The sequence below is a fragment of the Neomonachus schauinslandi genome, chromosome 14 (assembly GCF_002201575.2).
Source record: "Neomonachus schauinslandi chromosome 14, ASM220157v2, whole genome shotgun sequence".
Classification (NCBI taxonomy): Eukaryota; Metazoa; Chordata; class Mammalia; order Carnivora; family Phocidae; genus Neomonachus; species Neomonachus schauinslandi.
The window spans coordinates 67,420,610-67,447,082 of NC_058416.1; the positions used below are offsets into that span (position 1 = coordinate 67,420,610).

General features: G+C 59.8%; 2 protein-coding genes across 2 annotated transcripts in view; one reads left to right on the forward strand and one right to left on the reverse strand.

Annotated features, from left to right (window-relative positions):
* GNAZ (G protein subunit alpha z) overlaps positions 1-3,823 on the reverse strand; it is a 28,173-nt gene extending 24,350 nt beyond the window's left edge. The window contains exon 1 of the mRNA XM_021687889.1: positions 3,101-3,823. Coding sequence (XP_021543564.1) covers positions 3,101-3,823 — 723 coding nt within the window. The remainder of the gene's footprint in view (positions 1-3,100) is intronic.
* Positions 1-26,473, forward strand: part of RSPH14 (radial spoke head 14 homolog) — a 74,695-nt gene that overhangs the window by 37,914 nt on the left and 10,308 nt on the right. The gene's annotated exons all lie outside the window — the stretch shown is intronic.

Genomic DNA, 26,473 nt, shown 5'->3' on the forward strand with positions numbered 1-26,473 from the left:
CAGCCTCGCTTGAGTTTCTCATGAAGAATTTCCTTTTCTGGGGAACAACCACCTCCCCAGGCCTGCTGAGACCAGGGTGGCGGCAGCAGTGGGGTGCAGGCCTGGCTGCTAGCCCCTCCTTTTAGAAAATGCCCTGAGCAGCTCCAGAGCCTGGCTGCCTCCAGGGGGGCAAATACAGGCCTTCCAGAAACCACCCCACCCCACCCCAGCCAGGCCAGGGGTTGCCATCCCTGCCCAGGGCTGCCAGCTGTGTGCCCCCCCAGGGACAGGGCCGGGAGTAGGCTAGAGATGGGAGGGCCTGCGTGGGGCTGCCTGCCCAGCCGTCTGTCCACCCAGCCCACCTGGGCAGCCATTCACTAGCACACGAGTGGGGACCCATCTGTACAGACAGGCTGCAGTGGCGGGGTGTGCTGCCGCTGGGTCGGGGAAGGCCTTTCAAGGAGGGGACACCTGAGATGAGACCTGAAGGACAGGGACAGGCAGAGACAGGGCAGTCACGCATTTAAGGCCAGAGACAGCAGAGCGTGTGAGTCAAACAAGCCCACAAAGGCCAGAGCAGAGAGGAGAGAGGCAGCGAGGAGGCGGGGGATGGGCCAGGCGGAGCCGGTGGGGCCTTGGGCGGAAGGCCTGGCCTTGGGCCCATCTTTGAGGACACTTGGGCCGTCTCCTAGCTGACAGGTTCAGAGAGCAGAAATGATAGCCAAATCCCTCCATGAGACATGGGACCATCTCAGGGCCCAGGGACCCCACCTCCCATGTCCTGCCACACCTGTGGGCACAGGCTTGGCCGGCAGAGCCTGCCAACAGACGGTCTGGGAGCCCGGCCCCGGGCTGAAGGAACTTGCCATGCTTGCCCTGGAGATGACAGACGAAGCAGCTCTGAGATCTAGGCCCCAGGAAGGCCCCAGAGCCCAGGCTATCATCAGCCTTCGGACAAACAGGCAGAAGCCTGGAGAGCTGAGCACGGGAGCACCGTGTGGCTGGTGGATCTGCTCTGGCACTGTCCTGGGGCCTCAACTGGACACCTGACCCTGGCCTTGCATCATGGCCTGGTCAGCCCCAAGCCCTCTGCTCGGAACAATGCCTCTTCAAGGAGCCTGACCTTGCCCGTCGGCTGGGATGTTCCCTCTGCCCAGAACCACACATGGCACTGAAGTGGGTACAGGCAGAAGAATAAGAGGAGCTAGAACCCCTAGAAACCACACAGTGCTGGGAGCAAGGCAGGCCCTGCCCACAGGGAGCTGCAGGCTTGTCCTGCCCTGTGCATTCAGCATCCTGAGCCCAGGCCCAGCTCTGGAGAGACCCCTGGATGCACACAGGGCAGATGAGGGGAGCCCTGCTTCCTGTCTCCATGACCACCTGCAGCTGTTTCTTTCCCCTCCTCCAAGAGGCTGGACTTCCTTGAAAACCTGATGAAAGCCACAGACCCTCCTCTATCCAGAAAAACGCTCAGGCATCCAGCATGTTGGCCACAGCCTGTAGCCATCCACAGGCTTTCTTGGGGCCGCAGGCTCAATTAAGACTCCCAGCTGAACCCAAAGAATAAAGCCACCACCTGCATTAAAAAAGATTGAGTGAAGGACCAAGCCCCTTCCTTGCCATCGCCCTGGTCCCTTGGACCCTGGAGGCTGACCCCCCATTTCCCAGCATGGTGGGTCCCCCCCATGGCCATCATCACCCCCTCCCCTGCCAGCCCACTGCCTCCCCAAGCCGCTGACACCCACAGGCCCATACCACTTACAGCTACTTATGGACCCGTTTGCCCCCAAGCCCCCCACCCCTAGGATCAAAGACCTCTTAAGGGCAGATTCCAGGTCTCTGCTCAGTGCTCCTGCCTGGCACAAAACCTCCTCTGCAGGACAGCCCAGGTTGGGCAGCCCGGGCCACCCCCACCCTGTCTGGCTGCTCAGCCTCCATCACCACTCCTGGGCACCCAAGGACTCTGCGGTGCCTTGAGCACTGGGCCTTGTGCCTTGGCTGAGCCTGCATCGTGTTGCCCACCCCCTCCTAGCCAGGGGTCTGGCTCCCTTTCCTGCCCAGCAGCTCCTCCTGGAGCCCTCACTGGCTCAGCACCAACCCTGGCTGCCCCTTGGCACCTCCCCGCACTGCATCCACTCTCGGGGGCCTCCACCCACCACCTGCCTTTGAGCCCCCTTCTCCACACAGTGGGTTCTTAGCCAAGGCTGAGGGCCTGAAAGAATCCCCACACCCACCCAACCCCTGGGGATTAAACCTCAGAAACAGTTCTTAACCCTGTGGCCGCCAGACTCCCAGGATCCAGATCCCTGGGTTGTGGGGCTGTGGCTGCAGTTCCCAGGACCCAGCACAGTGCCTGGGATTGGTAGAAGTTTTGTGTATTTACTGAATTGCTACATGGACCAACAACTGGATGCCTGGCCTGGGCCTTGTCCCCACTCTTGTCCTGCAGAGCTGTCAACCTCCCTCCCAGCCTCCAAGGTTACTCCCCAGTGCACGTGACTGCACCCCAACCTCACCTGAAACAAAGCCCCTCACAGGGCCCAGCTTCCCCTTCTTCCTCCTCAGTGAGCCTTCCTTGACACCCAGGTGTCCAAGCCCCTCCCCTGGGCTCCAAGCAACATGCTCTTGGGGCTGAGGAGCAGGCCCCACACAGCAGAGGGATGGCCCTCTGCGCCCTGAGTATTTCAGGCATGGGGCGTGGGCTGCTCGTGGCACTGAGGTGGGGGCCACCTGGGTACCTTGGGGTCTCAGAGCACCTTGTCAGCAGCTGGGTGAGGGCACACCTTACCTGGTGGAGCCCAGGAACCCTGGTGGTGGTTCCTCAGAGGGTATTCAGAGCCCTGAGGGCCTGTCAGGGCACCAAGGTCAGAGTGGGACCTGTCCATGCTAGGGTGGCCACCGAGAGAGCTGACAGCAGGTGCTACCCCAAGGTCCTAGAGTGCCCGTGATACCTAGCACCGTCTGCACTGTGCTCCCAGGACAGCACCCCGCCGGAGCCACCATGGCTCCCCTCCTGACTACAGCCTCTCCTGCCCTGGGCGGCCCATACCCTCAAGCCCACCCACTTCCCAAGGAGCCAGCGGGGGCAGGAACAAGCAGAGGAAAAGCCTGGCACACTCACCGTCTGGTTGTCCTCGTAGAGTTTCAGGTCGTAGCCACTAAGCTCCACACAGAAGATGATGGCTGTGACGCCCTCGAAACAGTGGATCCATTTTTTGCGCTCCGACCTCTGCCCACCCACATCCACCATCTTGAAGGTGAGCTCCTTGAAGGTGAACTTGTTCTCCACGATGCCCGTGGTCATGTCCCGGGAGCGCAGAATGTCCTCGACGGTGGGGATGTAGTCGGGCGCGGCGATGCGCTCCAGGTCGTTCAGGTAGTAGGCGGCGTTGTCCTCCAGGTGGTACTCACTGGAGCGACCGAAGCAGGCCTGCGCCCCGGGGTCGGCCCACAGCCGCCGCATGACGCCCAGCAGCTCCGGTGTGATCTCGCCCTTGCTCTCCGCAGGGCCCGTGAGCGCGAAGAGCTGGACGGCGTCGTAGGCGCGGTCCGGGTTGTGGAAGTCGATCTTGAGGGCGGCCAGAGCGCGGATGATGCGGGTCAGCGAGTCGATGGCGTTGTAGATGATGAGGGGCTTGTACTCCTTGCAGGCCTCCAGGTTGAAGCCCCCGCTGTGGATGATCTTCATCTGCTTCACGATGGTGCTCTTGCCTGAGTTGCTGGTGCCCAGCAGGAGCAGCTTGATCTCGCGGCGCTGCCGCTGGCTCTCGGAGCGCAGATGGCGGTCAATTCTCCGGGACCGCCGCGCTGCCTCTTTCTCCTCTGAGCTTTGCCGACATCCCATGGTCCGGCAGCGGCGGGCCAAGATGCAGAGCACGGGACGGGGCACCTCCCCCTGTAGCCACCGAGCAGGGGACGCTGAGACGTGGGCCGGGTGCGCCCGGCAGAAGGAGCCCTGCTGCCCTCGAAGCGCTCAGCGCGGGTGCGGGGGCGAGGCCATGCCACGCTGCAGCCCCTGCCCCAGCACCTCTTCTCCAGCTGGCATGGCGATCACCTGTTGCGAGGAGGTGGCCGGGCCCTCCCTCTAGTGACACTCCACCTGCGCAGGCCACCGTGGGGCCCGGTATGCCGCAGTCATCCCCTGTCCTCCCGACGGTGGGCAGCTGCACTCTAGCGTCTGCCTAGGCCGCTGCCGTCTGGCTGCTGGTTGCCGGGGTGGTGCTGCTAAGTGCGGCTGGAAGGCCAGCCCCCAGGGCCGCGGGCGCTCCCTGCGGCCCCCCTGCCTTGGGCATCCGCCCTTCACCTGCCAACACAGAGAAGAGGGTGAGCCTCCTCCCACCGCAGGCCGGGTGGGAAAGGGAGACCTCGGACCTCGTCGGGAAGCAGCCTGGGGAACAGGGAATCAAACCCCCTCCCTTCCTCGGAACCCTGCGGAATTGTGCCCAAATCCACGGCAGAACGAACGGGGCTGGGAGCCACGCCCCACACCCCTCCTGCGAGCCAGTGTGCCTGAAGCCTGGTGCTTGAGGAAAGGGTGCCCAGAACCACACTAGGACTTCAGAGCAAGGGAGTGAGCCCGGGGCCCTGCCGCCCCTCCCTGCCCACTGGACCCGGCCAACCTCACCCTCCCAGAGCCTCCGTCTCTGGGTCTGGTGGTCATTAGGATTCAATACGACGATCCTGCTGTGATGTCCTCCCCCCACCTCCATCACTCTCTCTTGTAGCTGCCACAGCATCAATGGGGGCTTGGCTCCTCCTTGGTTTATGGTGGGGTCCCATGCCAGGGTAACTGGGTGATCCCCCCTCACCACCGCTCATGGGCGCTCGGTCACTCCTGCTCTCTCTCAGGGCAGGACATTCACCAGGAGGAGGCTGGCCAGGCCTGGCAGTAAGCAGATAAGCAGGGAGCAGAGCGAGGCAGAGGCCCCAGGCTGGAGCACCACAGGGTGGACAGCTACCTGGCTCCTGGTGGAGGAGGTGGCGGGGGGCGGGGGGGGCCTCGGGCAGGGCGGGCTGAGTTGGGGGAGCAGGGGCTGGGGGGTGCAGGCCAGCAGCCAGGTGTGGGAGGCAAGCCAGGCCAGAGTATATCTGAGGGCACTGGGAGTCGCTGAGTCCAAGGCAAGGCAAGGGGGCAGTCCACAGGCTCCGGGGTCCCAGGCCATGTCTTTCATGCCCCTGCTCCCACCTTGATGGTCAGTAAGGAACAGCTGTGCTCACACCCTGGGCAGGGCATCAGCACCTCAGCGCCCAGCTCTCAGCCACCCACCTGCTGACCCAGGATGCCTGCAAGCTCTTCCCAGGCCTCCCCCAATGACCTATGAGCAGCTGAGCCAGGGCCCTCCCTACGAGGGCAGACCCAGAGCTCAGGCTCTGCCCCCACCTGGCAGCCTGCCCCACACAACTCTTGCCCTCCTTCCTCCAACCTCTGTCCTGGCCGTCCCCGGCAGCCTCCTCATTCTGCTACGGCCAGCGTTCACCCCTCTAATGCCCCCACTCCCCTCAGGGCAGGCCCTGGATGGGAAGGACCCAAGGCCAACAGACCCCGGGAGCCAGGGGCCTCATCTCGTCTCCCCACCCGGCCATGCTCCCACCTGGCCTCTGTGCCTGCGAGGCCCAGCAGTTCTGCTCTGGAGCAGGCCCTGAGGCCTGTTCTCTCCCTGCACCCACCTGCCTCCGCAGCCAGGGGCCCTGCAAGCTCCTCTCCTGCCACCTCTCCCCCTTGGTTGAACCTTCATGTGCCCCCAGTGCTTCCAGGATGATGAGTCCCATCCCAGCTGTGTGGCCTGGGCACTTGACTCCACACCACAGAGCCTATCCCTCACCGGTCGCAAGCATCTGTTAGAGGTAGAGTGTTCGGTGCAGGGCCTGGAAGCCCACCAGGGGCAGCCAGTACCCCAGTGTCCTTGTCACCTGAGTGTCCCTTAGAACCAAGCACGTCCTGTGTGCTAAGCTCTGGTCCCTCGGGGCCCGGGAGCTGCACTGTACCCTGCACACCACGGGCACTCAGTGAGCGCTGGTGGGAGAGAGGAAGGGAAAGACTCGGGCGTGAAGAGGCTGAGGAACTTTGCCATTTCCCCACAGTCCCATTGGACCACGGGTCGGGGACACACAGGCCGTGTACCCACTGTGCAAGCAGAGGTCAGGGAAGGAATTCAAGCAGCAGTGAGTTCTAGGTTGTGGGATTAACAAGGTTTTGTTTTTTTTTTTCTTCTTCGCATTTTACCATATTTCCTGTACCTTCTTGAATGAACTTTTAAGAGAGGTTTGTAAACAAGTGTCAGTGCATTAACAAGGCCCTGTCTCTCGTGCCACCCAGGCTTGCCTCTCCCCACCCTGGACTGTGAGCGTGTGGCTGCTCCCTGGGCCCTGCTGATGACCTGGCGGACCCTCAGGTGTAGAAAGGAGTCCAAGGTCCCCAGCAGCCGCCCAGGGCACCTGGGGCCCTCCCTGCCAGTGCCCTCCCTCCTAAAGCCAAGGCCAGCCATGCCAGCGGTGCCCCATGTTGTCATTATTGTTTTCCTTAACTTGTGTTTGAGAATCTGAGGTACACACGGGCCCCAAATGACCAGTTCTCCCTTGGCTGGTCAGTGATAGGGACAAAGATCACCCGAATGGCAGGTTCCCACCACCGTTCACTGCCACCTAGACAGGCAGCAACCAGGCACCAAGTCTCCATGCCTCGAGCACCCTGCAGTGACCCCACTCTTGGGACATGGTCTAGCCCAGAGAGGTGACACGGCCTGGGGTCGTGCAGGCCAGTCCCCTGCCTCCGTGCAGAGCTGTACCCAAACGGACCAAGGCATCGGCCATGTCCTCTCAGTGCCACGTGTGATGGCCCTGTGGCCAGGTCCTTCTCAAACCCAAATCCCTCCCCTTGCAGCTTGGGCCTGGGGAGTCTGCCAAGCTGAGCACAGGGCTGTCCTCTGGAGGGCTGGCTCGGTCACCCAGGGCTGCTGCCCGTCGGTGGCCCCTCGCCTCGCTCCTGTACCGGAACTCTGCCTGACCTTCACGGGCCAGCTCATGCGTGGCTGCCTCCCTGCCAGTGGGGCGCCCTGTCTCCACCTGTGGCCTACGCCTCTCTCCACTGCATCCTTCCTTTCTCTAGTCTCTCCTGCCAGGCTGGGCTTCTCTTAAAAAAACGGCAATGCCCTTACCAAACACCAAACGCAAAAACTAACTTAAAATGGATCAAAGCCTTAAATGTAAGACCTAAAACTATAGCACTCTTAGGAGAAAGCATAGGTCAAGAGCTGAGTGACACTGGATTCGACGACGATCTCTTGGATGTGACACCCAAGGCTACAGGCAACCAAAGAAAAAGAGAGGCAAACTGGATTGCATAAAAACTGCACAATCTTGTGCATAAAAAGGCACTATCAACAGGTAAAAAGGCAACCTACAGGTGGGAAACAAATACTTGCAAACCACATATTGGATAAGGGGTTAATATCTGGAATACACAGAGAAGTAAACCTCAGCAGCAAAACAAACAACCTGACTGGAAATTGGGTGAAGGACTTGAACGCACATTTCTCCGAAGGTAAACACATGGCCAATAAGCACATGAAAATATGCTCGACGTCACTGACGTCACTGACCGTGAGGGCAATGCAGATCAAAACCCTAGTAGGACACCACCTCACACCGAGAAGGATGAGTACTATAGTTTTAAAAAAACAACAAGAAAAGAATGAGCAGAAATTGGCTCCCTTGTGCACTGTTGGTAGAAATATAAAGTGGTACAGCTGCTATGGAAAACAGTAGGGTGGTTCTTCCTCAAAAAATTAAAAATAGAATTACCAGCAATTCCACTTCGGGTAGACACCCAAAAGAACGGAAATCAGGGTCTTGGAGAGATTTTTGTACACCCGTGTTCAGAACAGCACTTATATCCACAATAGCAAAGAGGTGAGCAACCCCAGCATCCGCTGGCAGATGAATGGATAAGTCAAATACACACACACAGGAATATTATTCAGCCTTAAACAGGAAGGATACCTGCTACAACAGGGATGAACCTTGAGGACTTTACACTCAGTGAAAGAAGCCAGTCACAAAAGGACAAATACTATGTGATTCCATGTAAATGAGGTCCTTAGAGTCGTCAAATTCATAGAGACAGATGGCTGCACAGCATTATTAATGTATTTAAAACCACTGAACTGTAAACTTAAAAATGGTTAAAACAGTAAGTTTTATGTCATGTCTATTTTAACACCAAAAAAAAAAATGTCTTGTAGGTGAGCTACCCCCAAAATAAAAATAGCGAGGAGGCCACGTGGTACAAGAGAAAGAGGCAGGCCCCCTGCCCGGTCCTGGCTTCCCCCACCAGTAGAGGGCCACTTGGGGCCCCCATCATCCATTCTGTGGATTGGAACGCCTGACTAACGGCCCCCAGCTGGTACCAAGATTCGCCCACCCAGCCTTCAGCCCAAAGCCGCCCTGTCCAAGGAGGTGTGACTTGTGTTTTGGGAAGTACGTGCACCACAACCCCAAGGCCGAGGGCTGGGCTTCTGAGAATCAGGAGAGCAGTTTGGGGGCAGTGGGCCGGCAGCTGGGGGCTGGCCATGTGGTCCTTGACCAGTGCAGCCACAAGGCAATGTGGGAGTAAAGGGGAAGGAAACACAGCCAGGAGGCGATGGTGTGCATCGGGCCAATTCTGGAGGCTTCTGCCATCTGCATGGGGCCGCCACAAACAGTCACATCCGAGGTGGGTCCCTCCCTTAGAGGCACCCTCTTCTTTCAGGTCACCAGAACCAAACAAGCAGAAGGCCCACTCAGAATTCTCCCTGCAGCTCTGCAGGGCTCAGCCATGGCCCAGGGCGTATCAGTGTTCAGTGCCTTGGAACTAGTGGTGGAGACTGGGCTGTGCATGGATACAGTGAGGGGAGTCCTGTGAACAAGAGTATTTGCCAAGGTCCAAATGGGACCTCAGCACAGTCCCATTCTGAGGCTCGGCTTCTTTGCCTTTATGTGAGGTTCCTACCAGTCCTACCTCTCTCTTAGTCTAATCTGGGCTTTACTGGGCCTCCTAGGACTCCCCAGTCGGCCCAGAGACAAAGGACTAAGGGTTGGATGACTACATTGTTCCCTGGTTCAGTAACTGCTCACGGGTCCCCAGGCCCTGATACCCACAATCCCCCCCACCACAGCGCTGCTGGGTCTGGCTGGAAATTACTGAGGAATGGGTGAGGCAAAGACTGTACCAGGCAGAGGAAGGGCATGTGCAAAGGCCCTGTGGGTGAGGGGAGAGACGAACCATGGTGCGAATGGGGAGCTGAAGGAAGGTCAGAGGGGCTGGACAGAAAGATAGGAGAGAGTCACAGGTGAGAAGAGGAGGCAGGGTCGATCAGGGGCGCCCCACTGGGTGGGTGCCTAGTTGTGACCATGTGGTTGAGTGTGTGTGTGTGTGTGTGTCTGGGGTTGCACACATGCAGATGTGTATGTGTCTGTGTGCAGGACTGTGTATGTGTGCATGCACTGGCCTAGGTGTGCGCCTGTGTGCAGGTCTGGGGACATGTGTGGGAATGTGCAAGTGCGTGCACACGCCTGCGTGTGGCTACCTGTGGTGTGCCGGGAGCACAGGAGGTATGGGCACTGTGTGGAGCCGGGCTGAGGTGCGTGAGAGGGCCAAGGGCAGGAGTCAGGGGTTCCCTACCACACAGTGGAGCTGGGGCTTTGAGCCTGGCACCTGGGTGGGGGGCGGGCACTGCTGAATGAAGCAAAGACCCACGCCTGAGTTCACACAGGTGGAGGGAGGTGAGCATCAGATCAAAGGCAGCAAATGCTCTGTGATGGAGAAGGGTGCCAAGCTGCACATGAGTAGGGTCGGGGTGCCGCGGTAAAGGCTGTGGGTCCATGAAGTGGGCAGGGCCTGCTTCCTGACAGGTGACAGAGCAGGTGGTGAGGGGACTGCAACTGCCAGTGTGCTTGGCCAGTCTGAGGGACAGGCAGGAAGGTGGGTAGATGGCGTTGAACGTGAGGCGCCGGCAGTAGGGGTCACCGTAAGAGCTCCAGCTTTTTCTCTGAGAGAGCTGGATGCCAGCCAGGGTTGGAGCGAGGGGTGCCCTATGTGTGAACAGAGCGGGATGGGCTCCTGTGCGCGGCCATGCAGGTGACAGGGCAGCAGTGTGGGCGAGGGCTAGGGGTGGGGGACACATGGGCTGTGCGATGGACAGTGCCTGGTGACAGCGCGGCGGTAGGGGTCAGGGCACCCCAGGGTCGGCCAGCAGGCTGGGAGAGGGGACGCTGGGAGGAAGTGGCAGGTGTGCCGTGGTGGGCTCTGCTCCATCACAGCCCCTCATGGGTCTCCCTGACTCACCTACCCACTTGCCTGGGTACCTAAAGGCTGGCAGGATGCGATCCCCAAACGCAGAGCCTATTCAGGGACCCCTTGACTTAAAGCTGCTCCACCGCCCGCAGCCTCAAGCCAGATACTTGAGCACACACACCACGCATTCCCTTGAAGCCCTTGCCTGCCCTGCCCCCAGCCCCCCGACCCTGGTCCCTGCTCACCGTCTGACAGGCCCAGCCCGTCCTCACGTCTAGCTGCCCCCTTCCCCCAGACATGACCCTCTCAAGTCTCCATTCATGTCACAGATGCCGGGTGACAGCCCTGAGCCAGGGGGTGGGGAGTGCAGTGCTGCCACCTCTCTGCGGCCTTTCCACACTCTGGCGCTCTGGGCCCTGGATGCCCATCCCGCCAGGCCACGGCTCTCCCCAGGCACACCCCACATGGCCTGGCATGGAGCTCCAGCGATGTAACACTCACGTCCACTCCTGTCCTCACTCATGGCGGAGCTAAGGGCCAGGGCAGAGCAGGGCAGAGCCAGGCTGTGCGACACCAGCCCCTTCTGGGCCCCTCCTCCAGAGGACGAGAGCCTGGAGCCAAGGTCACCAAGGTGTTGCTGCCCAAGTCGGGCTAAGCCAGAGGGTCTCCAGGGAGAGCAGACGGCTTATCAGCTTACAGGGCTGGAGAAGGCCTGGCCTCGGCGGGCGGGGCTCGCTCATCACCAGGCACCCACTTCCCTGGACGGAGGTGGAAAGGAGAAGCCAAGCCCCTCACTCTGTGGACTCCTCCCTCCCCAAGGAAAGCCCACTCCATGCTGAGTCCCGGACCATCAGAAAGGGGTGAGCCAGGGAGGAGAGTGTGGCCCCACTGAGGAGGCAGGCCCACACCTAGACTGAACCGATAGAGGGGCATGGGCGTGTTCGGCCAGCTGTGGGGCGGGGGGAAGGGGGCACGGGGAGAATCCCAGAGGCAGAGGGCAGCCCAGGTTTCAGGGCCAGCAGGCAGGGTGAGACCACATACCCAGGGCACCAGCGGGTCCCAAGTCTTCCCGCACACATGCCCCCAGCCTGATGCTCCCTAGAGAGTGCTCAGCCCCCCTCAGTGTGAGGATCATCAGTCTGCGGTCCTGGCCTTTCCACGCCCCCAGAGCTGCCTGCCCGTCGCCCCCCATGGAGACCAAGCGTCAGCCTGCCTGGGCAGGGCTATGACTCAGCACTACTGTCCCCTGGCCCCACACCCTGCCCCAGCTTGCGCAGACACCTTCCGCTCTGGCAGCAGCAGCTCTCCCACCTGCCAACTGTACCTTGGCACCCAGCAGCTGCTCTGTGTGACCCGGCGCGGGAGGGGGCTGGAGGCCCAGCCCTGGTGTCTGTGACCCTAGGCCCTGCCTCACTTAGGGGCCTCTGGGCAGAGCAGGGAAGGCCCTGCTCCCAAGTTCCAGTAGGCCCATGTCTCGGGGTCTGCAGGCACGGGCAGGAGAGGCATGTTGGGGTCCACACTCCTCTGCTGCTGGCCTTGGGCTGGCCTTGGCTGGCAGGTCAGAAGGGGTCCCATGGCTTCCTGGGGCCAAACCCACCCATGTCATTTCCATCTTCTTCTTCTAGAGAATGGACCTCCCTCCTTGCCCTCCGGAACCGCCGTCCCTGCGTCAGCTCCTACCATGGCTCTATTTTAGAAACATGAGGTCCGGAAAAGCCTCTGCCTGCACGGTCACTGATTATCAGTTTCCCTCCCCTCTTAGTAAGGAAGCGTTTCCCACTGCCCTTTCATGCCTGGAGTCCTGGAATCTGGTGTTCCACTTGTCAGTTGACATTTGTGCTCCCTCTTTCCTGCCTGAATGTCGTGCACCGGGTTCCTTGTCGGCACCCCTCTTTAGGTCTTCTCAGAGCCCAACCTGGACCTGCAGGGGTCTTCCTAGTGGCTCCTCTGTGGTCTCGGATAAGCCAGTGTCCTTCCCCGCCCAGTTCTTCTGCTGCTTCGGACTTCCCTTCCCTTCCAACTCCTTGCCTCTTCCCAGTCTGAACTCGGCGAGGCCCGAGCTGGTGCATCTGCCTTTCCAGCACCGCGGTACCCACCCACCAGCAGCCTACGGTGTCACTGGCCCCGTCCGTACGTGTCACCCTAATGCTCTGGTCGCCAGCGCCCCACAGAATCTTCATGGTGCCGTTTCCTTGTGTCCTTGGACCACCAGGGACAGCTGCGGGCCGGGGAAGGTCTGTCCCAGGGAAGCTGGGTGTAATGGGGTCAGGGCCAGGGCTTGGCTTCACTTTCCAAGTCCACACTGTGCTTCCTCGGGCTGCTGGGGCCACCAGGAGAAGGTGCCGCCACAGCCACGGTGGGGGACGCAGCTGGCACCTCTGTCACGCATGGGTCGGCCCCACCTGGATGCCTACCTGTCCTCACACACACGGGTCCTGTTGAGTCGGCCTCATAGCGTACCCGGGAGATGGGCGTGACCATGCAGAGGGAGGAACGAGGGTGTGAGGAGAGGGGGAACTGAGCCTGCGGGGCTCAGCTTCCACAGGGCCCTCCGACCCCTGTCCCCACAGCACAGCCTGCTCACCTGCCGCGACTTACTCAACATTTCTCTTTAAATTAACTTGCACTATTTACTTAAACGGATGTACTTTAGAAAGGACTTCATGTTCCTACTTAAACGGAAAGCTGAAGTCACCACAGGCAGAAGTAACCTAAACTATGAGCTGGTGTCGCTGCTGCTTGGGGTCCGGGACGCTGCCTGCGGAAGGGCCAGCGGAGGGCTCGCTGTTTGTTAAACAACCGGGATTAGCGCACCGGAGGGTGTTACAGTCATGCTGGCACCAAACGGAGATCTTCTCCTTGAAGCAAAGGGATTGAGAGAGAAATGAAAAAGGATTACCCTCCTCCCGGGGAGGCTGGGTGCCGCTCACAGCTGTGGCCTCAGGCCACCTTGTACGACCTAAGGATGAGGGAACCTGAGCCCAGAGGTCCTCTAGCTGGGACCCGTGGGGCGGGGGTGGTGGGCCTGGCGTGTCAGCCCTGCACCCTCTGTCCCAGCTCAGAGGCTGTCTCTCGTCTCAGAAAGGGGCACCATCCCGACCTGCCGCCCCCCATTCTGCTCGGTTCCATTTGCCCGTTCATCAGGGCACCCTCTGCTGTTCCTCCTGTCACTAAATGACCCAGCACGAGGCGCAGTGGGCATCTGCACCCAGGCCCAAGGCCCTCTACGCTCAGATCCGAACGGGCAGTCAATCAATTAACCACTGGGCCCCAAACGAGCATCGCGGTGCCCTCTGGCAATCAAGCCTGGTTGTGTGGAGGCTCTGCTCTGGACTTGGGGACATGGGTGGGGGAGGGGTGGACGACGCAGAGTCTGCATCGAGGAGCCCGTGTTCTGGCCGGGGAGACTGTGAGCACGTTATGTCTGTGAGGCCATTTCTGATAAAAGGACAGCACTGTGGAGGAGAGGGTGCGGAGGCATGTGGCAGAAGGTCCAGGGACGTGACATTGGAAAAGACACAATTATAAGCCGCTGCCGTCATGCGAGGGAGGGGGGCCAGAGCAGGAGGCAGGCAGGATGGGGACACCTGAGGGGACACGGCCCCAAGTGCTGGGTTGGGCAGCAGAAGACCCTGCCCGGCCTAGGCCCAGCTCAGAGCTGGCCCACCCAAGCAATGTCCTTCCCACGGTTCCCTGGGGAGTGGCTCAGTGACGGCTGCCCATGGCAGGGACCAACCCCCCAGGGGCCAGAAAGCAGAAACTGTCCCAGTTGAGACCCTATTTCTCCCATGGAAGTGCCTTTGGTGGGGCATGGAGGGTGCATCAACCCACACCCAGGACCTGTGGACAGTCTGCTGCCACCCCTTATGTGGGATGCTGGACATGTGGGTTCCCCCGAAAGGCTGGCAAAGCAGGGCCAGGGAGTGAGGCTGAATGCACCATGTCTCCCTCACACATCAGAGCTCATGGGCCTGACCGACATCACATACGGCAGAATCTGGGTCGGCCCATTCCAAATGCTTCGATGGTTTTTGACAGAACAGCACATACTTGTGGACTAAAAAGCCGTATCTTCCCGAGGAGATAAAAGCGCCTGTTTGCCTTGATGCCAGCAACACTAGATGCTGGCAGGGATAAGCCACCCTCCTAGGAGCTGCCCCCTGGGGAAAGCCGGCCTCCCCACCCCACCTCTTTCTTCCTGTGACCCTGCCAGAAGCCCGGTTCCCGCCTCCCTGGCTGGGTCGCCCACTCCCCACACCACAGTGCGCTGCCCCAGCCCATCCCACTGCAAACGTCCCCCTCTGAGGCCAAGCAAGAGCCTCTCTCCCTGTGAGGGGCCCCTGGGCTGCAGCACCGGGCAGCCCCCTTAGGGCCTGAAGGGCTCGGGGGTGACTTGCCGCCTGGCCCTGTGAGATCTTGAGCTAAGTGTCGTGTGCCACTGGCTCAGCACTGGACTGGACTTCACACAGGGAGAGTCCAGCAGGGACGCCCACGACTGGCCCTTCCTCGGCCTCTGGGCCGCTGGCTGCCCTGCAGGCACCTGCCCTGAGCACACCCACCACGCCCTCGGGTTGGTCTGGCCTCCTGCTCGAGGCCCACCTTACCCTCCCTCTCCCTCTCCGTCGCCAGCTCTGTAAAGATGTATAGAACAGATGGATGGGTAGATGGACGAACACCAAAAATTACTGGTTCACAGCTCCAAAGCTTCCCAGAACTCCCTTCTGAGTGCGTTACCTCACATGACCTTGCCTGGGGGCCTGCGTGGAGGGTCTACTGCTGTCCACACTGGGCCTCTAGGACCCCAGCAGGGGACTTCTTGGGCCCCTCTTCCTGTGCCCACCCTCCCCCAAATGCCCTAGGGCATCTTACCCACCCCTCCCCAAGCTGTGGGCAAGATCCTCCTGAGCCCTCCTGCCTCTCCGTCCTACCACCCTTGGCAATTCACCCTGCCCCTTCCTGCCCCAGCCAGCTTGGGCCCCACCCAAAACCCTATCCTGGTCATTTCTCATCCTGCTGAAAATAAGACAGGAGCCGGGGAAGGGAGTGGGGGGAGACAGTGCATCTCTGCACCCTGACCCTCCTGCCCTGTGTCCCGCCATCTCCTGGTCCCCCTCAGGCTCAGAAACCCCACGCTTCCCTGCAAGTTGCTCCTGGCCTCTCCCCTGGGGTGGTCCTGAGGAAGGGGCTTCCACGCTGGCCTGTCCAGGAGGGAGCTCTCCTGTGTGGTCAAGCAACCCCTTCCCCACCCCTTGTCTGTCACAGACCCACGCTTTACAACCTTTCCAAGTAGAGGAACCTATCCTTTCCCGTACTGTTAAAACAACAACAGCAACAACAACAAAACCCACCCTATAGATTCTACCATTATTACAGGTACATTTAAGATCTGTTAACGACCAGAGGTTGCCACCAAAGGTGGGACTGCTGGCTGGCTGGCATATTGAAACATGACGTAAAGCAGGAAGTCATGAGTAATGATAATATGAACTTTAAACATTTTAACTTAAAACAGATAACCATACACTCCTTCACCAGTTTTGGGGGCGGGCCATCTTCTCTCAGAGGACAGGCTCACTTATTGGAGTTGCTGTCACTGTTCCTTCTCAAACCACAGCACACCACGTGTGACATCCGGTTGACTTTCTTCATGCGGCGTGTGATGGCAAAGTCACCGGGACCCGAATCCTAGGTTGTCATGGCTCTCTGTCCCCAGTCTTACCATTGTCTTGCCCACAACGAACCCAACCACAGGTTTTACTGAGGCTTTCCAAAGCATCCACTGAGTTTCCACAGCAGTCCTCCTTATAGTCGCATTTCATCAGCTTATGCGGCACTCAAGGACACAGTCACCATGACAAGTACGGCTGGCACACAGAGGTTTGGGTCAGACACCACTGACTCCAAGGGGTGGGCGCCGAAGTGCAGGGCATGCTCTCCTGTGAGAACAGAGCACGCCCATTCATCCAGTGAGTGTTGGTGACAGGGGTAAGAGGGTTTCTGAGCACCAAGCTTTCTATAAGGTTTGTAAACGACACTGCATTTCATCTATCACAACAGTTTCTTTGAAAAAACGGGAGCACATGCACACGCGAGATGCTTCGGAGCTGGGGAAACACGGCTCTGTGCAGACGGGCTCTATGCCACCACCCCACAGCCACCAGGGCCCCGGCCACTGGGGTAGCTTATCCATGTCCCCCCCAGCCAGCCCGACTGGCCTGGCACCAGCAGACCCACAGCAGGGCTCCCCTTAAAAGCAGCCCCCCTTTCTTGGCCCCCTCCTAGCTCCCTGCTTATTTCAGAGCCAGAGTCCGGGCGGACGGGAGAAGGACCAAGGTTGGGTGCGCAGTGTCCCCAGCTGCAGAGAGGCACTGACAAATGGCTCTACCCCAGCTGGGCAGCCTCTCGGCTTCAGGGTGCTGCCGAAGATGAGCAGCGAGGCCCTCCCCTGCTGCCCTGGATGGTCCCGTGGCTCGGGGGACCTGCAGCGCGGAGGCTGAGCAGACGAGATATGACAGCATGGCCTGAGGAACACTGACTCAGGAGGAAATCAGGCCAGAGATTTCTCTGAGCCAGGAGTAAATACATAAAAAAAAACCCACCAGAAAGGTTCCACATACAAGGGGGAAGAAGACCCAGATGCGCAGGGAAGACACGTGGCCTTTTCTAAAAGCCGAGTGGAAGGGGTTGCTGCCTGGGGTGGGGCCTGGCTCCCCGTTTCCGTAGCAAAGGTAACTGCTGAGTTTTAGTCAGGCCCCGAAGGACCTGGCTGGAGACTCTGATTTAACCTCACTGGGTCTCTTGCCCTGCATTTTCCGGCCTCTGAGTGTGGTGGCCCAAGATCCCATCCCCCACCTTGGCTACCCCCAGTCCAGACCAGTCCTCTGAGGACGCCACGGGCCAGGCAAGTGCACGGCTCCTTCCCTGAGCCCCTCCTGCCTCCCTGCAGCTCCCTTCTTGTCTTTCCCACCTGGAAGGTGAGCACCACCTCCCATCTATTCCCTTTTTCACCTGGCCCTGCCCCATTGCCTGCTTCCCCAGCCTCCTGAAGTCACACGGGCCTGCAGGCTGCGAATCTGGGGCCCCTGCCCTCCTGTCTATGCCGGGCCACCCCTAGGAGTCTCCAAGCCAGCAGCAGCCTCTGACCTGTTGATGGTGTTCTCGAGAAGCAGAGCAGAGCCTGAGATGGGGATTCTTGGGCACATGACTGAACGAGGGAGCAAGTTCAGGAGCGAGGGAGGCAGGACAGGGCCAGGGAGGGAACCAGGCGGAGGTGTGGTTTCAGGTGCCTTTTTGCTGTGGCCTGATCCCCAGGTGTTCTGGAGCCTGAATGAAATCAAGGCTGCCCCACCTCGAGGGATAGGACAGGGCCTGCAAGGCCCCAAGGCAGTTCTCCAGCAAGGGGTGCAGCTGTGAGCAGGTAACACTGATGTGGTGGGAGACAGTGTGCCGGCAGGAAAGGGAATCTGGGGGCACCTGTGGTGTCTACTGCATGCTCGCCTTCCCTCTGCCCACCACCCCCTTCCTTTCTGACAGAACCCAGCGCCTCAGGTCAGGGCTAGGCCTGGCTGGCCTCAGGGGAGCGCTGTGTCTGCAATCCAGCCACCTACCTCCCAGCTCCCAGCCTCTCAGTGGGGACTGCTACAGTGACCTCTCAGGCACCCTTCCTCTCCCCCAGCAGCCAGGGGGGTCCTTGTCGTATTATAAGGCAGAGCATCTCTCCCGTGCTCAAAACCTTCCCAAGGCTGGCCATCTCAGTTCTGAGCCAGAGTTTGGGGCCCCAGGGTGCTGTGCCCCTGCCCTCCCCTGCTGTGCTCCCTCCACTCTCCACCCTGCTGCCTCTCAAGTGTCAAACACACTCTCAACTCAGGGCCTCTGCACTGGCTGTTCCCTCCAGCCGGAACACTCTTTGTCCGGAGAGCCAATCCATCCTTTCCCCAAATGGCTAAGAGGTCCCCTCCTTGAGAGGCCACCCTGCCCATCCTATCTATGACTCTCCAAATGTCTCGCTGTGTTTTCTAACATGGTGGGTGCATAACTCCCTTATCGTGTTTACTGCCCCCTCCCATATGCTTACAGAACACCAGCTTCACAGGCAGGGGCTGTTGGTCTGCCACTAATGTGTCCCACAGGCCCGAAGTACCTGACAGGAAGCAGGTGCTGATAAATCCATCTCAGCCCTTTGTGCTGCATGAGGGAGGGGCCAACTCATCACGGGGAGGGGACAGCGGGGGGCTTCTGGGAAGTTTTCTAAAAAGGCCCTTGGCCTTCCCCCAGATGGACACCGCAGATGTGTGGCCGCCTCCCGTCCAGCCTTGGCCAACTCTGACACTGCTCTGCCTCTGAGCGCTTGGCCCAGGATGTCCCTTCATCTGGTCAGCCCATCAGACTGGGCTTCCGTTGCTGCCACTGAAAGCTTGCCCCCATCCCGACTCTACCCCAACCTCAAGGCCCTGAGGTTCCCTCACAAGCCCTGGTCCTTAGACTTGGCCTCCCCACCCAGCCACAGCCTTGCTGTGCCAGTGATGAGACAGCCTGGGGCTGCAGCTCACCCTCTGCCCCAGTCCTCAGCAGCCACAGCGGCCATGCCCCCCACACTCCCTCCACCCCCACGGGTCCTCCATTCCTCACTACCCCAGGAGAGCCCCAGAACAGCCGGCAAGATAGGACTAACACACCCAAGGACCCAGGCCACATAGGCGCTGAGCCCAGTTGAGGAGCTCGAGGGGCTGGGGCAGGGATGATGGGTGCAGGGTGGCTGTGGGGCTTCCTGGAGTAGGCGGGTGGTGTTGGGGCACCAGACAGCCCTGTCAGTGCTTCCGCGCCCTCCTCCTGCCATGAGGTGGGGCAGGGCTGGGGATGTGCATGCGTACGTGCGTGGTGTTATCATAGAGGAAATCGATGCCTGGCACTGGCCCAGTGTTTAAGGGAAATGAATAGATTTTGGCCGAGGACAAAGAGAGTTTGATTAATCAAAAATTGGATAATGGAAGCAACACTCTAATTATTTTTCTTCCCAGCATTTTATCCAGAAATATGTTTGCACAGCATATCAGAGGTAACGGAGTGGGTGAGGGAGGGTGACCACGCTGGAGGGAAGCCCAGCTTGGAGTCAGGGCCATTGCACCTCACGTGCAGATGGGGCAGGCCGGCGGGCTGGCCAGTTGGGGTCCTGGTGGTTGCTCACAGGGCCACAGGAAGCGAGGGGGGACACGTGGTGCAGGCCAGAGGCCGCACACAGCTGGGGTGGCCTGGGTCACAGGAGATGGGGTGGGTAGGGGTGCCTGCTGCCATGGAGGCCAGCGGGCGTGGGGGTGGGGCATTATGAGCTCAGGTCATCAGGACCTGACAGAGCCAGGGGGAAGACTGGAGGTGTCAAGTCCTCCAACCCTTGGTCAAGGAGGGTCTTCAGAAGTCCCTCTGGGCCGTTTGGAGCAAATTCGCACGTCTGCCCTGGTGAAGCCTGGTGAGCCGCCCCATGGCCGAGGTCAGACAGGACCACTGGGCCCCACGGGCTGGTCCCATAGCCCTCCCTTGTCACTCACTCCCTCTGTCTGCACTGTCCTCACTGCTACAACATGGTTTCTGTGGTCACCTGGGCTCCTAATTCCAGGCAGCCTTCTTGGAGCACAGCTTGAGGCTCATTCACTTGCTCATTCCTTCCTTCGGGGTACAGAAAGAAGCTGCCATGAGAAGAGGTCCACAGTGCTGAGCTGCCTGTTAGACTCAGAATGTTGGCTGGGGAAGCACCGAAGAGGAGGCGAGTCCTCACCTAATCCAGGGGTCAGAGTCGGTGACTGGAAGAAGGGGCACATAAAGAGAGATAGAAGATTGGGCTGCAGCTTCTAGGCTAGAGTGAGGGTGTGATGGGCGGGGTCAGCCAGTCCCTGGTGAAGACGTCTAAGTCTAAATCCTCCCCCGGTACCCATGGTTGACATCACTCATTAACCATGACCACTTGCCCTCCGAGCCGTAACAGCCTTGGGATCCTTCTCAACACTGTGTGCTTTGGTCAAGCAACCCTTGACCAAGGCTAATGTAAGGTGAGGACACCGAGGCCCAGCGAGTGCAGGGAATTTACCAGCGTCTGCTTTACAGGCAGAGCCAGGCCTAGAACCCAGGCCTCCTGATGTCCCACCCAGTACTTTTTCCTCTGCACCCAGCTGCTCTGCTGGGCTAATCTTGGGGGCACGGGGGTTATCTGGAAAGGCCACCCAGTCATCACATGGTCACTGCCGACACCGTGCTCCTTTCCTACCGCCCGGATCTTGTCTTGCTCTCTTACGACAGTTTCCTGTGGACATGTCTCATGTCACGACCATGTGAAACCCCCACGTGTGACCAAGGCGTCACCCAGGCACACCCCATCACCGCGGGGCCAGCTGTCAGCCCGAGGCCTCTGATTCCCAGTGGCAGGAACTGGTGACTGTGATGGCGGTATGAGGAGCCAGGCAGCTACCTGCCTTGGTTTGGGAGTGAACCACAGTCGGGCCTCACGGGCGCCAGCCAGCAGCGCCCACCTGTAGGCGGTTTGTGTTTGTCCGCCAAACCTAAAGGCCAAAGACACACCTCTGGGGACCCAAAAGCACAGCGTCCCAGGAGCAGAGCAGTGGTTCAGTGTGAGGGCTAGAGCCAGCAGGAGGCCCAGCCCTCTGCATGAAAGTGGCTCAAAAGCTCATGTTAGGCCTGTCTACTTGCCAATATCCATTTCCCCCTCCAACAGTGATGTGCTGAGACCCTACTGGGGCCAGGCCAGGCTCTGGGGACTGGATTGTCAGTGGCAAACAGCAGACAAAGGTCTTGACCTTACAGAGCTTACATTCAGATCCAGGAGAGATGGTAAACAAACACAAATAAATAAAACAGGTAGTAGGTTATGTCGTGATGAGTGCTAAAGGGAAAGAGAGAGGCAATCGCACGCTTGGGAAAGCCATCTCCCCACGTCTCCGTCTCCTCAACTGTGAGGACAAAACTGAGGTAAAATTCAGCCCCTTCTTGGAGGAGCTGGTAGTGGAAGGATAAAGTGAGCCTCTGCCCCAGAAGGCACCTGCCTGCTGTAATCCAGAGTGGATCCCGCCGCTGTCCCAGTGAAATCCTGTGTCTGGGCTCTCGGGGAAATGTGCACAACTGAGCCCACTGTCCTCTGCTCCGCTACCACAACCTTGACCTCCATGACTCACAGGGGCACAGGGCCTTGCTGAGGGTGTCAGGGCTCAGGTCCCGGAACCCTGTCCGCAACACTCCCCATCCCGGGGTTGGGGAGTACCGTCCAGTGGGGGCAGGGGCTCTTTCTGAAAGGTCTGCTCTGACCACGGCCCGCCCGCATGAGCCCTCAGGGACGGGCGTGTTTCTGGTTAGTGCCTGCTGGAAGGAACGCGGGGCTTGACACTGTTGGAAGGCTTCTCCCTGCACCGTGGTTTTTTAACAGTCTCGCTTCATAGCACTTTTTGTTGGATTCTCCAGGGATGTCTCTAAAAGAGAGTTATACCTTAATTTAGAAGCAAATAACTCAAAACTCTGTGATGTAGCAGGTTCCTTGGGAAAAGAGATGAACTCAAGGAAGCCATTGTTGTGTGAAGCCACCTGCCATGCTCACCCGGGTCCCGCCAACGGACTGCCCAGCCCTCGGCCCTCGAGTTGTGCCTCCTACCTAAGGCCACTGGGAGTCAAGGGACAGAGGGGGAGGAAGTGACACTCACAGGAGGTCAGGGTGAGGCTCGCAGGCTGGCTCTGACTGACCCCAGTGGCCCCAAGTGCCAAACACAGCCCACCTGCCCACCTCCCCAAGGGACGCAAGTGAAGGGGAGCCTGGGTGGCAGGTCCATGGCACTGCCCTCCCCGTGCCACAACCGGGCTTCAGGGGCAAGCACGTGGGCAGTCCAACAGGGCCCCAGGCCTGGTTGAATGCTCTGTTGTCTTGAAAGGTTTAAAAACTTAACAAGGGCCCTGCAAATTACGTAGCAGGACCTACCCATTTGCTTAGTCCGCATGCACCCCATGCGTCCCTCGATGTTTGCCTCTGGAGACCCGCCCTCTTGGGAACACCCTCTTCCACAGTGTCCCCCCCCACCCCCCAGTCCCCTGCCATGTTGCCATCATGATTGTGCTCCCACATCACTTGCTCATCCATCCTTCTCAATCTCTTCTCTCTGGAAGCTCCTTCTCAGCTCATGCTCTGAAGGGTGAGGGCCCCGAGGCCTGACCCAGCCCCTCTGGACCCACCTACCCTTGATCCTCAAGTGACCATGGCCAGTCCCTGGCTTCCCACACACCTGATGCCAAGGACTCCAGGTTTCTACCTCCAGCCTTGCTCTCCCCTCTGACCAACACATAACGGCCATGTCTACCAGGGCCTAAGCCAACTCCCAATTTCCCGCCTCTCATGAAGGAGTCCGCGTCTTCCTTCTCACCAGTGCCACCGCCGTTTCTCCAGAGCCGTCCTTGCCTCTTCTCCATCAGCAGGTCCTCTTTAAAATAAATCCCCAACCAACTGCTCCTCATGACCCCTACTCCTCCCCTGCTGTAATGGCCCCTCACAGTCCTCTGCTCTTGCCCCCATGCCCATCAGCCGCACAGGTCTTTTCACAGTGGAATTAGTTCGAGTCTCTCCTCTGCTCCAAACCTTCCCCCGGCTTTGCGCCTCACCCCAGCCCGCAGAGTCCGACCTGACCCACTCTGTAAACCACCCCACCGTATGGGGCTCTGGCTACCTGGCTTTCTGGTGGGGCCCCCAGCAGCTTCAGTGCCTTTGCACCTGCCACCCCCTCTCCGGCTGCTTTTCCCCATCAGTCACAACTCACCCGTCGCTCTCCATGGCACTGTGCCAATGGCCCCTCCACACAGAGCGGCCCCCTGACCCTCCCTCTCTGCACTCTCTTCTTTAGTTCTCTTCACGGCACCTACCTTACCTGGCAGTCAGTCACACAGGTGTTGTGCCAGCCGCCCCAGGTCTGCTGGGAGCACCAGGAGGGCAGACACCGCGTCTGTCCTGCTCCTTGCCATATACCCCTGTGGCTGGCACAGCACCCAGCACCCGGCAGGTTCTGGTAAATATTAGCCAAAGGAATGAATGAATGTGTGGACCATTTCCATCTCCTCGGGCTCTGTACGGAGGGCTGACATCTCCCATGTCTCCTGTGTGCTCCCGGAGCCATCAGACAGTCCCTGTGGTTAGGCCCTGTCAGTTCATTCCTGTGAAGCGTCTCCCCTGCCAGTGTGGACATGTGTAAAGGGGCCAAATGCATAGGGAGGACCCATGCAGGGACTGGTGCAGGGACGGGGCAGGGAGCTCTTGGCTGTGTTTATGAATGAAGACAAAGAAGCTCAGTCAGGATGGGGCTGGGCTGGGGGTGACAGGGCCAGGGCCTGACCCAGGTTTTTGGAGGCCTCAACGAGAGGCCCGCCCCACCCTGCGTGGGGGAGTCTGGGCCTTCCCATGTCAATCCCCGGTCTGCCTAAGCTGTGTCAGGCCACCACTCTGGGGCTGGTCCTCAGCATCTGCCCTGATGCCTCCTATCCATTTCCTTTCGTCCTCTTTCCTGCCAACCACAGCGCCCACTGGCCTGAGCCTGCAGGCTCAGTTACCCCAGGTTTCCTTCCTGGGGTTGTGGGAGAGCAGTGTGCTAATCTACCTCTTCCAGAGTTCCTGCAAGCCCAGCCATGGCCAACAGCAGTGAAACGCCCTAGAGCCACACAGCATTTTAGGTCTGCTGAGGGCCAGCAAGGGACGGTACAGGGCTGCCTCATCCTCACGTCCAGGGAAGGAAAGCACGTGTACACGTGAGAAAACCACACAGCCAGGTTGAGGCTGCTGAGGCCACACCCTGAATGTCAGGCCAGCCTTCCCACCATGCAGTTCTCCATCCTATCTGCCTCCCACAGGGGCTCTGGGCAGCCTTGCCAAGTCTACCTGGTTACCCAGAAGTTCCTGGAATCACCTAGAAGCTCCTGAGACTCCAGGAAACAGAAGAGCTGAGAAGTTGGGGGCAGAGGGAGGGATTCACTCCGTGTCCCAAATCTAGAGTCCCACAGCAGGCCCCCAGAATGTGGCCTGGTGACAGGCACAAGAGTGAAGCGGCTCCGTCCCTCTTGGTATAGTCTGTGCCCCCCAGCAGCAACATGGGCCTTGGCCAAAAGCCGAAAGTGGGTGTGTGTTTGGGGGTTGGGGGGGGTATGCTACACAGAGGAGTAACAAACAGCCCCTTCAGAGGGAGAGTGAAAACATCCCTCGGAGCGAGCAAGCAAGCAGATCTAGGGCAGAAAGTGACACTGGCCTTGCGAGGGGGAGGGACGATGTCTTATTTACCTCCTGTCGCAGAAAATCAACGTCTGTTAGAGGAACACACAGGAGTTTTAAACCAAATGCCAGTGTCTTGTCCCCGGAGCATGAGGAATGCTGAAGGCACACCACTTCATCTGAGCATCCCATGCGATCAGTTCCTAAATGGAGGCTCCCAAGCCTCCTTGATTACGGTTCACAAACGTCCACGCCCCAAAGGGGCAGAGTCACCAGCTAAATATCATTCTCCATCCTGGCTAGGAAGCGGGCTGTCGGTTACCCAGTACCCTGGCCTTGCCCACGAGACAAGGTGCCTGGAAGGGGAGTGCTAGGCCGCAAGGAGCCCCCTGGTGTCTTTCAAGCTCTTCCCCAGGCCCACCCCAGCTCCTAGGTTACAGATGAAGAAACTGTGGCCTCCATCGAACAGTCACAGCTAACAAGCAATGGGGTGTTCCGTTTCCCCGGCTCCATCAGCCCCTGTGCGTCCCCCACCCCCCTTCCCGCCATACCACCTATGCTTTCCCAAGCACATCCTATGCTCCGGCCAGACCCAACTGCCTGAGTACCCTCTCTGTGCTTTGGTCCATTTTCTCCTCTCTGTCCACAATGCCCACCCCGGCTGTGCTCACGTCCTTCAAGCTCCAGTTCAAATGTCACTTTGCCCACAAGCCCGTCTAACCCCAGCCCAAGTCATCTCTGAGGTCCCTCCAGAGGCTCTGGCACCCACAGTCAGGGTTGGGTTATCTGAGCAGAGACATTTCTCCCCTGTTGGGTGGTGAGTCAGTCCCAGGAGGGCAGGCCCAGTCCACTTCCACCTCAGCGCCAGGCTCTGGGGGAGCAAATGCTCAGTAAATATTTGTTTAATTGAATTTGGCCAAGGAGCCTCCTCCAGACAGAACCCAAGGCAGCAGGACTCAGTCCCCAGGGCAGGGAAATCACTTGGGCAGAAAGGAGCCCATCAGGGACTGGGCTGCCTCACCAAAACAGGCAGACCTCGCCTATCAGGCGGGTCCTGTCATCCTGAGAAAGGGACTCCAGGGAACCCTGGTCTCGGCACTGCCTTCCCACCCTCTTCTCTCTTGTGACAGAGAACCCCAATTCTCGGCCTAGGCGGATTCCTGCCATCACCACCCAGACAGGCTCAGCACCGCCCTGCAGGCAGAGCCCCCTTGGATCTCCCGTAGGATACGGAGCCCCAGCCCCGAGGCCCTTACACCCCTCCCCCCCAACACCCCCCTAACACCCCCACCGCCTTTTAAGGGAAAAAAATATTGAGCCAGGAACATATCACAATCGCAGTAGGTCGATACTCATCTCTTGCTCTAAATGCGTCCAAGGAACCTGTTCTCTGCAAGACCGATGACGGAAAACTGCGAGCCACTCGGCCCCGGGCTCAGGCCTCCGGGGCCCTCTCCTCCGTTTCAGCCAAGGCCACGCGTCGGCGCTCCAGCCGCCCGGGGTCGCCTCCTCCCCGCTCCCTTGGGAGGGAGACCCCGCCTCAGCGCCTCTCCTGCAGGTTGTCTGGCCCTCGCTCCGCACCGGCGGCTGTTCTAGGGGCCCCCAGACGCGGCATCCCCAGCAGCCCCTGCCCACCTCCCGGGCCCGCAGCCGCCCCCTCCCGCCGGCTCCTCTGCCGAGTGGCGCCCCTTCCCAGCACCTGCCGGGCCCGCGGTCGCCCCCTGCCCACCTCGCGGGCATCTCCGCCCCGGTCGCCCCCACCCCGGCCGGGCATCCCTTTCGCTGCTCCCCGGCGACCCCCGCCCGGGCGGATCCCTAGCACAAAGGCCCGGGCGGGGCCCCGGGTGGGGGTGGGGTGGACGCCCCAGCCGCTCCCCCAGCCCCCCGAGGTTCTGCCGCGCGCCCCGGCCGCGGGTCCGCTCACTCACCTCCGGGCCGCCGCACGGTGCATCAGCGAGCTGCCCCGGGTGGGGCGGGGCGGGGCGGCGAGC